The sequence below is a fragment of the Ostrinia furnacalis genome, unplaced genomic scaffold (genome assembly GCF_004193835.3).
Source record: "Ostrinia furnacalis isolate ACB-3 unplaced genomic scaffold, ASM419383v2 OfSCF5816, whole genome shotgun sequence".
NCBI classification, from domain to species: Eukaryota; Metazoa; Arthropoda; class Insecta; order Lepidoptera; family Crambidae; genus Ostrinia; species Ostrinia furnacalis.
Genome location: NW_021136055.1, coordinates 71,965 through 84,732, shown reverse-complemented (window position 1 = coordinate 84,732; position 12,768 = coordinate 71,965). Strand labels below are relative to the sequence as shown.

Here is a 12,768-nt window from a genome sequence, read left to right as displayed (position 1 = left end):
CGCCGGCAATAGATAGGCGTGCGTCGCGTTTGTTACGCAATCTTTCGTTACACTTTTGACAAAGCGTTAACGAGTACGTTTGAGTAAAGTTTGTGTGCCGTAAAAAAGGAATTCATTAATCACCATTTAGGCAGGATGACATAAATAAAGTTTACCAAGGCTACCTATTTAATATACTTGAGCAATATTAGCAATAATCGGTAATTTTGGCTGTTTTATGATGAAAAATAATGACTTTTCATTGCCTAAACACACAAAGCTAACGACTTTCGAAATGTTTCCTATTTAAGCAAAACATATCCACAAATTAGATAGTTACCTATTGCACGCTATTTTATCATTTTTCTTTTGTTCTTTATTCCAAGAAAATACTGCCCATATTATAATGCTTACTGGTTTTTTATGTAGACATAAGTGCCAATTGTTACAACATCAAAAACAAAAGAACAACTATTCAGCATGAATATTTATAACGCTATGTAACATTTGTGACTCGTTACCAAAAGTGTTACAAGAGGTCACGTGATGTAACGCGCGGTCAAAGTTCCGACGCACCGGAACTGAGCTTACTCACCCACTTATAGTCAGCTTATGTACAGTCGAGTGTAAAAAAAATGTTTTTACTATTATTAAAACTATGATCTGATTAATTTCGTTGCGGGTCTAATGACAGTTTAACTTTCCCCGGGACAAACTTGACCTTCACTGGTTGGGTTTTTAATGGCGGTCAAGCTGTAGATCCTGACTACACAGGAGTTGCAGCGGTGGGAAAGAGAGGTGGGAATAGTCCCGTATTAAAGATAAAGATAAAGATAAAGATATTTATTTACATAAACATGTGTGAAAACATATTACAAAGCAACATGATTTGGTCTTACAGTTTTAACAGGTGATAGGTACAACATGTTTTACCAAGATATTGGCATGTAAATGATATGTCAAGTAAGAATGTCAAATAATACATTAAAATTCATAATAACAATAGGTACATCTGATAATTGATAATAAAAGAAAAATTAAAATTAAAATTAGTCAAATTTTGTCACTCAAGAAGTCTTGTACAGTATAATAGGCCTTGTCAATTAGAAAATGTTTAAGTTTCTTTTTAAACATAACATTAACTATGTAATTGTTTCAAGTTTTCTGGGATTTTATTATATATTTTTGGTGCCATACAGATAATACTTTTATTTAATAATGTGGTTTTGGCCAAATGTAAGCAAAGACGGTCCCCACCGCGGCGATTACGTACAATTACATCAGACATTCGAGGAAATAGATGGGGATTGCTTTTAACAAATAAGGCTGTTTCAATGATGTACAGAGACGGAAGTGTCAGAATCTTATGCTTAACAAACATTGGTTTACAGCTATCAGTACCTCTAGTACGAAAAACTTTCGAGTTCGTTTCGTTGCGTATAAAAATTTTTCATACAAAATTTTTCGATGACACTTTGAATACGCAACGAAACGAACTCGAAAGTTTTTCCTACTAGAGGTACAGTGATTTGAAGTCCAAACATAGCGCGTAGGCATCGTTTTTGAATTTTAAATATTATTTCCTTGTTGGTCGAGTTACCCCAAAAAATTATGCCGTATCTTAAATGAGATTCGACTAACCCTAAACTAAATTATTATTATAACTTGTAGAGTTGCAAATTGTATACTCTACATTAAACTTATCTGACAATTATTGGAAAATTGGTCCTTTACTTAATTTATGATCCCACTCTTTTTTACCTTTCTTATAATTAGGTAATCTTTTTACTCTCAAGACACTATTCATGAATCTCTGAATCATGAATTTCTATAACACAAAACCTGTTGATAAAATTTTGTATTAAGTGAAGCAGTTTTGTCAAGATTACAATGGGTCAAGACCGTGTTTATTTAAATTACTATTTAGTAAGCCTTTTCTCACGAAATGTTTGCTTCGGGAAAATCGAAAAGTGTGCGAAAGCGAATATCCTGGTAAAGAATAGAACTTGACAAATAAATAATGTAAGATGACCTTTATGAGCTTTAGTAAACGCTATTTAAGCTTGCATAACATTTCCGTTTCAATACTTGAGTAAATACAACATTTTGTGTTAACACCTCATAATTTCAATGTTCCAGGTACCTATGAGGCATAAAAAACTAATAGATGTATCTTTATCATACTTTGCTTGATTTAGTCGCAACAGTTAAGGCTGTATAAATTACTTATGATGCTAAGATTGTTTGTTCGTTTTATTACGTTGTAAGCCAAATGCATTATTGCTAAGTACTGTTATTTAGATTTTTTTTACAAATAATAGTATTATTATTTAACGGAAACTATAATTCCCGTTAATTATAAAATACTATTGTAAAACTGTATAATTCTTATTCAGGTCAAATTAGTTAAAAGACCTTGTTTGTGTCGTTGTACAAAAATCATATCAGTAGGACTGGCCTAAGCAACATTTTTTATATTGGGCAAATCATATAAGGCCGTGAGAATTTTTTAGAAACCTCTTTTTAATTAACCAAGGTCTTTCTAAATAGTTTTTGTCCATTTAATTGAAAAGCCGAATTTTTCGATAAAGTAAAAAAGTAAAATAATACTCGTAGTAGAAAAAGAAAACATAAAAGTAGAGTCCCTTCGTAAACAATAGCTTTTCCCTTTAAGTCATTATCCAATCCACGTACCAAATTGTTCAACAAACTTATTGTATTGTAAAATAATGATGATTGATGCGTGTACTTCAACGTAATGATAGTGATGACTGAGTTACGTCACAATCTGTAAATTGAATTGTTTGGAACCAGCAATTTGATGTTAGTTGATCTACAATTTGTTAGTTACCACTTTCTTAGCATGGGTTACCTTATGATTCTTTATGTGAAGAAGTAGGTCATCATAATCATCATCTCAGCCATAGGACGTCCACTGCTGAGCATAGGCCTCCCCCAATGCTATCTATGTTGCCCGGTTGGTAGCGGCCTGCGTCCAGTGTCTTCCTGCTACTTTTGCGATGTCGTCGGTCCACCTTGTAGGTGAAGAAATAGGTCAAGACCAAATTATTAGGTACTGTCCTATTTTACTATCAAAAGGATCCACAGAGCCAAATAATATGGTATTCCAATAAATCGACAAAACGGCCTTCTGACACCCTGATGGGAAAATAAATTCTACAATTTCTAAGTAGCTCAGAAGGTGAGAGCAGTAGCCAGCAAGCGAAAGGTCATGGTTTCGATTCCTATGGCAATTCGATTTTTCAAGTTATTTAAAATTTAGAAATTCTAGAAATTGAGAGAGTTGTTGTATTTTTTCCAAATGCTTATTCATATATATTAATGTTTTATTTTCCAGAAGCTATAGTGATGTCGGCAATAGTCAAGGGGGTCTACCCAGACCCGGATCCTCCGTTTCCATCAAGCGAACTATTGGAACGATATTATGATTTAGTGAATGCGCTCTGGTAAGAGGGATTGATAGCCCAAAACGTCTTCTCTCTTGATTTCAATATCAATCTCTTTCAATCCATCTTTAGAAGAATCTGATTGTTGTATTTCATTTGAAGACATTCCTTTTCAAACTTTTCTATGCATGAATTTGTAGCCTCTACTATTTGTATACTGTATAGTTCAGTCTTAAAAATATTTCTCCCGCAGTTTACCTCTACAAGTACCTATACTTGTATTTAGTCTTTCTTTACTCGTTCTGCTACCACTAATGCGTCTTCATTATAGCATTTGCTATTTTATTTAGTTAGTCGAAATTCTGTGGACCTATCTCTTCTTGACGCTTCAATGTGTTTTTCAATGTGTCTTATATTACTTTGTCTCAGCTTTGTTATTTATGAGATTTCTCTTGTTCAGCTACAGTATTTTCGATTTCCATGTTTACTGTATTAACTGCAGTGTTGCCTACTATCTCCTCTTAGTAAATAGTTATGTTGTGTATATTCTTGATTTGACTTGTCACTTAACATCTTGTTTATCGATGCTCTAACGAACGCATCTGTCTAATCTTTTTTATTTGATTTCACCTAAAGGCATGTCCTAGATTCAACGCTGGCCTTCAAAGCATGACCAAAAACATATTTGCATACTCGTTCACTTTCCCTTAAACGGAAATGGATGTTTTTGTCGTGGCGAAACCTAAGCGCCATGTTGGCGTATAATTTGTGAAACCAATAATTTATTTGGGCAATAGATACAGTTACGAAAAAGATGTATCATTGCATGATTCCTTGCTTCATAAAACATGAAAATTCTGTTACAATATTTTTTAAATTCGCGTAAATTCGTGTAGATAGTTTCGTAAAGGTACGTTCAGGTTTATAAGAATAATCATTCATTGATATAATTATTGTGCGTCAAAGGATGATGGGCATTTTGGGCGTTAAACCAACAGAAACAAAAAGTATACTAAATTAAAGCTTAATACTAGTACTTCATTTCATAGTATGACAACAATCCTGAAATACGCGGGGATACGGAGATAGAGGTCGTTGAATATGCAAAGTTTCCATAGTATTTCACATCACATTAGGGTAATAAAAATAGTATTAGGTCAAATAGATTGCTTTTATCGATCATATTGAGAGTATTGTATCATATCTTACTATCGATTCTATCGATTTAGTAAGTATGTATACCGAATAAATCATAATCGATTATTCGATTGCAATAATCGATTATATTGCTGAAAATAAGGAATTGAATTATCAATCAAATGATAGTAATGATGGTAATCAGTAAAATCGATTAATCGAATTGTTAATCGATACATCGATATTTGGCAATATCGATTAATAAAATCGATCCGTGATCGATTATGCGACAACACTACAACTTAACTGGTAGAAATCCTCTTGAAACATGACTGTGTTCATGTCCTTTCTCTAAATGGTACCTAGGTATGGTCCTACGCTTATAATGTAGAACATGGTTTAAATATACCATTTGTTGGCTCCACTCCTGAACTGTTGGACATGATAATGGATAAATAACTTAATGTATTTAAAATGTAAGTAGATAAGTATATTAATTAATAATATTTTTTGTTTGCGCAATAAAGCACCTATTACTATTACACATTATGTCAATTTCCAAGCAAACCCGGGAGTTTTAGGTAGTTATTTATATGAAAATATATTTCTGATATTAAGTCCTAACAAATAATAATAGTTACATTTCTGTTGGTTTTACGCCCAGATTCCATAGAAAAGTGCCCATTATCCTTTGTAAGTAACTAAACATACCTAATAATTATAAATTATTGATGAACAAGTTAACTACATAAAAATGTACCTTGTCAGTCGTTAATTAAAATTACAATTAATGTGATTTAATTATGCCAAATTTATTGTGGTGCTTAGAATGAAACCATTTTGTGTAGTGGCCATTTACTTATATTTTCTAGGGAAGGAATGCGTTACCAAATATCCGTTAATTTGCCTGAACATTGAGGTAAATTACGAGCAAGAAGTAGGTAATTTCATTGATTAAAATAACGATATTTGTTCGATTATTAAAAAGGTCAAATATAATTTGAACTATACCACTTTAACATAAGGAAGTTTCCAGCAACAACAGTAGCAGATATTGTGTCATAGCCATTTCGCGGAAGATCTCAAGATCTTCCGTGATCTTAAGACCACAATATATCTCACCCTTCGCAGCGAAGGTCTGAGTGAAAGTGCATTATATCAGAACCCGTCAGACTGGTCTGAGCGCGCCTTAAGATAAAGCGCGCTAACTGGTGTGCACACATCACTATTTAAACGTAAATCGATGTTTTTGATAGAAGACGATGAAATGAGGAAATCAAATATCATTTTTCATTTCAATATTTAACATAAACATATTATAGTAGTTATTAGTTTTAGAAATCTTCATATGACTATCAAGATGTTAATTTGAATTCTAACGAAAATTCCACGTTTAATGTCAATAACTGAATTTGAACCAGAAAAGTTCAAGCATCACTAACCCCTTTTGGATCAATCGGAATTCGGAATCCTTCTGTAATGTATTTTTCAACAGTCAGGATTAGATTACGTAAGTGACGTGACTGAAATTTTCAAATATTCGGCTAAAAGTTTGGAAGAACATTCTAGTGTTTCTTGTACTTGGTAAAGTCATTATTATGAACTAAGTTATTTGGCTGATCTTATAGCCTAGAGCTAAGCTTTCAGACATAGCACATTGCGTCACAATTGAAGTTAGTTATTGGTAATAACGGTACCTGTATGGAATCTGATTCCCCATTATGGCTGTTACTTAACTGGGACTTGTTACTTCACTATGAGTTCATAATCCTACATCGAGTGCATCATTAATGGAGGTGACATTTCATACTTTGATCGTAATCTACTCGTAGGACTGGCTTAAGAAAATGTAACGCCTGTAGCACTTCACGTCATTATTATGTGAGATTAAAATGCAGATATGAATGAGTTTAGACAAAAATAAGGGATTTGGCAGATACAAATGAAGGATTACTTTCATTTTTAAAATGAACACTTTTAAATCCTAAAGTCTAAAGTCTTTGAAGATTACAAACTTATGCCAAGAACTGTGAAGACGGCACAAGAACAAACTCGTAATAATAAACTTGGAATTTGAATCTTGTTTGTGAGATATTTTTTTAAAGATCGTTGTATCTTAGTTTAGAGATAGTGCAATCGGAAAATGTAAACCTATTTAAACTTTACTTAATAAAATTTTATAAAAAAATAAAACCGACTCCAAAAAACCTACACTAAAACGTAGAAAAATAATTACTAATTACCTACTTATTTATTAGGACGAATTATTAATATTTATGTAGGTATACCATGATTGATACTTCTGGAGTCGGTGCCAAGATTATGAAACATGTAAAGTTTGCCTGCACCGACTCCAAAAGTATCAATCATGGTATACCTACATAAATATTAATAATTCGTCCTAATAAATAAGTAAGTAATTAGTAATTATTTTTCTACGTTTTAGTGTAGGTTTTTTGGAGTCGGTTTTATTTTTTTATAAAATTTTACTTATTTCTTGCTTTTTAGTTAACCAATTATTACCTTGATGTTACCACTGAAGGTAGGCAGTACACTGAGACCAAAAAAAATTGGTTCATAATCGGCGGAGATATTGTGTATAAAAAAGTTCAACCCCAATTTTCCACCCTTGGGTGTGAAATATTTTCTTCAAATTCGCATGAAACCACCCTTTTGATAATACCTATTCAACAAAAAAATAATCGTTCAAATTGGTTTATAATCGGCGGAGATATTGCGTATAAAAAAGTTCATCCCCAATTTTCCACCCTTGGGGGTTGTTTTTTTTATTATTAAATTTAAATGGGACCACCCTTGAGGTATTACCTATACGCCGAAAAAAGATTTGTTCAAATCGGTTCATAATTGACGGAGTTATCGCGTAACAAACATAGAAAAAAAAAAAAAAAAACATACGGGTCGAATTGAGAACCTCCTCCTTTTTTGAAGTCGGTTGAAAATAACTAGTACACGTAGTATTAATGAAAAAATCTAGATTCAAGATGTTGATAAAAATAATGCATATACTGGTCACTGGGGTGTATAGGATTCCCGCTTTTCCAATGAATATTCAAATAAACATAATCTGTATGCACATAGTAACGATTTGAATAATTGCACAGTGAAAATGGAATTTCATCAGCAACACTTTTGCATCAATTTCCATTGAAAGGAATGAGTTATGTCAATTAGCTAATGCCTATCGTCGCTTTATGTAATTTTAAAGCTATATAAGTATATACCTACGTCATTACATACGGTAATATCTATGACGCATGAACAAATGTTATGTGCCTACCGTACAATTATGGTTTTTGTTGAAGTACCTACGAGTATGTATGTTATGATATGTACTTGTGTACCGTACCTACTCGTAACTACATAATTATATTTTGTGATATGTAATTACCTAATCCAAATCGGAGCTTTTAAAGTCGACAATACTTCAGACTATGCGTAAAATAGGACACTGCAAATGCTAGATCAGTGGTTCTCAACCTTCAAAACACGAGGGACCATTTTACCGAATTTCTGTCTTGTTAGGGACCACTTATATATTTTTTTAAATCCTATGAAAGGGGAGGTCGATTTCTCGTCCACTGTGCGCCGTTTGCGTTATGTTGACTCGACTCATCACGTCACTTCACTTGTTTATTACGATGTCTTCGTGGACCACTTGGAATGCATCCAGGGACCACCAGTGGCCGCGGACCACCGGTTAAGAACCACTGTGCTAGACCGACGATCTGGTGAAGATCCGGACCGGACATTAGAATAGAATAGATTATTTGTCTCAATTAAGGAAATTCGTCAGGGAAACTCTTATTCAGAAGTGTTCTTTAGGTTGATGAAACGTAAGAACAGATCCAAATAATTATTTGTTTATCCTGGCGTTTCTTCTCACCAATTGCCATAATGTTTACCTGAAGCGCTGCTAGAACTCAAAAGATAAGGAATGATGTTAAAATGCCTCTAAAACTTCCTTTTTTTGTGCTAAATCCTGATCAAAACTGAATAAAGACATAATTTTTGGGTAAAAAGTACAAGAATACAAATTGAGCGCGTTATCCAACAAATGCTGAAACCTAACCGCGGTTGATTTAACTTTTACAAAGATTCTCACGAATGCAATTTTGATAGTTATTTAGGAAGTGGTTGCATAATGCCGTCTGCAGTGTCGAGTATAGCAAACCTGTGAAAGGAGTGCAACCACACCAATTGGGCACTGATGATACTATCATTTCAGTTATAGGGCTGGCACATTTTTTGGGGTAACAAAAGATAGAGTTAGTTAACTTTAAAATAAAACTGAACAATTAAACAGGTAATAATAATATGTATTTTGAAATTAAAATTAAACATGCCGCACCTTATAAGAGTAATAATCAATATCGGGTACCTATACCTAATTCCGAAACACTTGACTAGACTCTACATTTAGGTACTTTAGGTGAAGGGAAATCGAATTATTCTATTATTAGCAAATATGATAAAATAAATATATTGAATTTACGGTATTTGACAGTTTGTTAATGCAACAATAAAAAAATCTAACTCGTATCGTAGTAAAAAATTTTTTCAAACTTCAAGACGCTGCATTTTTCTTAAAAGCATGCGTTCCTAAGAAGTAAATGCAATAAATAAAAAACGTCGACAGCCCTAATAATCCAGTGACCAGTTACGTGATTTGTTTTGAAGAACCTATGTTACTGTCTCGACTTTAACTTTACATAACACCTACATCTATTACCGGTAGAAGTAGGCTATGACTGTGAGGTCAGTGTTTAACCTACATTCGTAAATGTTAATAAACTTTAAACGTAATTTTAGTGATCATCCTTAACATTCGTTCGTTCGTTTCAGCCAAATGACGTCCACTATTGGACAAAGGCCTCCTCAAGGATTTCCACAATGAACGGTTCTGCGCTGCCCGCATAAAAGTTTGTGGGCAAACGGAGATTAATTAAGATCCATGCCAATAGCTTAAAAAGTATTTGTCCTGTTAAGTTAAGTTTTTGTCCTGAAGCAGTGGTAGGGTTAATACTGGGACGTGTAAAAGTGCTTTTTTTAAGCCTATTTACAGAAATAAATGAGTTTTTAGTACAAAATTATATGTGAAGGTATATGAGCACCGGAATAGATACATACCAATAAATACTCGAATAAAACATTATATTTTAGGTAGCTAAATAGTTACCTAGTTTTCTACATGTTTTCCAGTTTCAGATTTACAACTTCTTTAAATAAAGTTATTTTATTTCTTTCTTTTCTTTCTTTAATTATTATTTATATTATATAGTTGCAATTACTCTTTTTCTAGGGGAGCAGATGTACGAAGAAATCCCTGTTTACTTTCGCAGAATAGGTATTCCTTTAGGTAAAACTTGTAGACCAACAAAAAGTAGTTATCTAATGGTAGAGTGTACTTATTGTAGAGTTACCTCTTGTTAATTGAGAGATAGTTAATCAGACCTGACTAGTGAAATAACGGTTATAATTAACGCTATATTATTTAACCAGGGATTGCGACATTTCATCAACAAATATAACAATACACTACAGTTTATTAAGTAAGTACACCTAACAACACAATAGGTACTGTGCTGTAATAATATATTACCCATTGATCGATTGCCCTTAATATGGTCAAATCGGTGAATAACATAGCCTTAATTATAAAATTCGTTTTAGTATTTGGTTGTTAGACAGTAGGTAATCAGGTATTGCCAACACCAAAACAAGTAGGTAAGAGTAAGTAAGCTGTAGTTAATTATGTAATTTATGTCGTTCATATTGTGGTAGACCGAAGAGCACCAATTATTCGAAAGGAGGAAGCGTGTCAATGACTCATCGATGCGCTTCCTCGTTTCTCAGCACTCTCCAAATATAGGCAGGTGTGACGCAACTTGACTGACTGAACACTTTTTGAGACAGGACGAAATAAACTGAGCGGGGTGCACGCCGGAGTGGTCATTCTGACACCGCTGGGGGACGCCGCGCCCAGCGAGGCGCATGAGGCTGCCAGCGAGCCCGCGGCACACACGCCCCTCGACCCTCCCCCCTCCATCCTCCACACAGTCTACAGCGCAATCAAAAATGCCTTCTCATCAGCCGCACCAGATTACGCAGAAGAACCAATCCTCACCCACCAGCCTCCACCCCCACCACAACCAATACCACCCTTCAAACCCATGACATGGGACGCCGTCAACTCCTACGGCGAACCTGCCATGACTGACGCCTATCCAGACTACGACCCCCGCCATCCACACCCTCAATTCAACTACGCTTCAGCCAAGCAATCTGTCGTCCCCCATATACACAAACACCACACAGGGTTGACCCCTGATAAGATCCAAAAAATAAACCACAACTTGAAAAAACTGGCCGCATACATGAATCAAAACCAAAGGTCTTCAGAGGTCTTTCCTCCTACTTTTGTGGGCCTGGGGAAATATCAGGAGATGCTAAAAAAAGGCCAGATTCCACTTTTCCCTACTCCCGTAGTCAGTGACAATGAAATAGGGGTCCTTCCCGCCGAATTCCTCCCCGATCCCGATCCCATCTCGACTGTAACGACCAAAGGCACTACGACCACTTCAACTACTACAGAAAAACCAAAGACAACAATAACCACACAAGGAACCACTACGCCAAAGCCCGAAGGCGAGAACAGAAGAAAAGACGTGAAGTACATACTCCGAGGGAACAAGATTGTCCAAGTTTGAAAAAGACTGACTATGACTGACTGAGAGGTATGTGGTGATGACCAGGTGACTGAGTCCTTCGTTCTGGTGAATCACCAATATTAACTTGGATTTCCCTTTAACTTGACAAAACGACTACCACGACACTAACAGACTATCCTATCTGCATGTACATTTTGTTTTCTATTTCCAGATGTAGTTAAATGTAGAAATGTATAATGTAGATACTGACAATATCTTTGAAATTAACAAAATTAGACTTAGCTAAAAGGTGCTTACAAAAATCGTTGAAATCATAGAAATGAAGACAGTCTGATACCACAAAAAATGATATAGATAAAGTAAAACCAAATATTTTTAACTCTACTTTTTTTAAGACGTTCATAAGTTTGTAGGCACCTTAACCTGTAATATTTAGATGTTCTATCGCTTTCATTAACTAACACCATATCCAAATAAACTAGATTTTAGAAAGTAGACAGATCAATAAAACAAAATGTAGTGTCTAACTCTATTAGCCTTAATGTTTGCCAGTGAAATTGATTTCTAATTCAATATTTTTATTACAGAGATTCCTCTGCAAGGAGCAGTGTTGGGGGCAGAAGAGTTGCAGCACTACTACGGATAGACATCAAGACAGTAGATTCTTTATCAAATAATACTCGGTGATATTTAATTTAGAATTGTAGATAGACCGTGTAGTGTGACTTCTGTCTAAACACTAGTACTACGTCTTAAACTAAACTATGTTATTTGCACATTGTACATTATTTTTATTTTTATACGTGCGAACCAAAAACCATTTAATTTTATGTAATTTTTAAATTGTACTATAGGTGTTTCGAAGTTACCCAGTGGATGAAAGTTCTTGTTATTTTCAATATTTATATTTGTGTTTTTTTTTTAAACAAAGCCACGACATTATTTGTTGGTAGTATTAATAGAATATTAAAACAAACTGTTATGTAATATATTGACCTAAGTCTAACCAACATTTCATTTCACAAATTAATTGTAAATTATATTTAGATTTTCTTCTTCTAGTTGTAAATATTTCTTAATCTATTTATGCCTTGAAATTGTAAAATATTGTTTCTTTACTTTGTACATAAATTATGAGGGATGTGATGTAGAAATTAAAAGATAAAGGGATGAGTTTGCATTTTATTTTTTCAAAAAGACGATTCAAAAACGCAAGCTAAAAATAATCTGTTTTCGATTTGGTTAACAATCCATTGTTGATTGATAGTATACATAGAGAACTTATTTTCCAAATGATATTAATTTATTTAATTCATATTTGTTTCATCTCAACATTATAGTAGGTACCACAGATTACTAATCTATATAAATAAAAATGAATTGATGTTCGTTAGTCTGATTAAAACTCGAGAACGGCTGGGCCGATTGAGCTGATTTTGGTGTTAAAATGTTTGTCGTAGTCCAGGGTAGGTCTAAACGGTGAGCAAATAAGGAAAGATTTGCTTATTTATTGCCTTTAAGGCGGAACAGAGTTCGCCGGGTCAGCTAGTTAATTT

At 34.0% G+C, this 12,768-nt stretch overlaps 1 protein-coding gene across 1 annotated transcript in view; it reads left to right on the top strand.

The window, feature by feature from the left end:
- The window catches only part of LOC114361551 (uncharacterized), a 38,077-nt gene extending 25,949 nt beyond the window's left edge, over positions 1–12,128 (top strand). Inside the window, exons 6-7 of the mRNA XM_028316623.1 lie at positions 10,458–11,278; positions 11,800–12,128. Of these exons, the coding sequence (XP_028172424.1) occupies positions 10,458–11,251 (794 nt within the window). The 3' untranslated portion in view covers positions 11,252–11,278; positions 11,800–12,128. The remainder of the gene's footprint in view (positions 1–10,457; positions 11,279–11,799) is intronic.
- Positions 12,129–12,768: the final 640 nt, after the last annotated feature.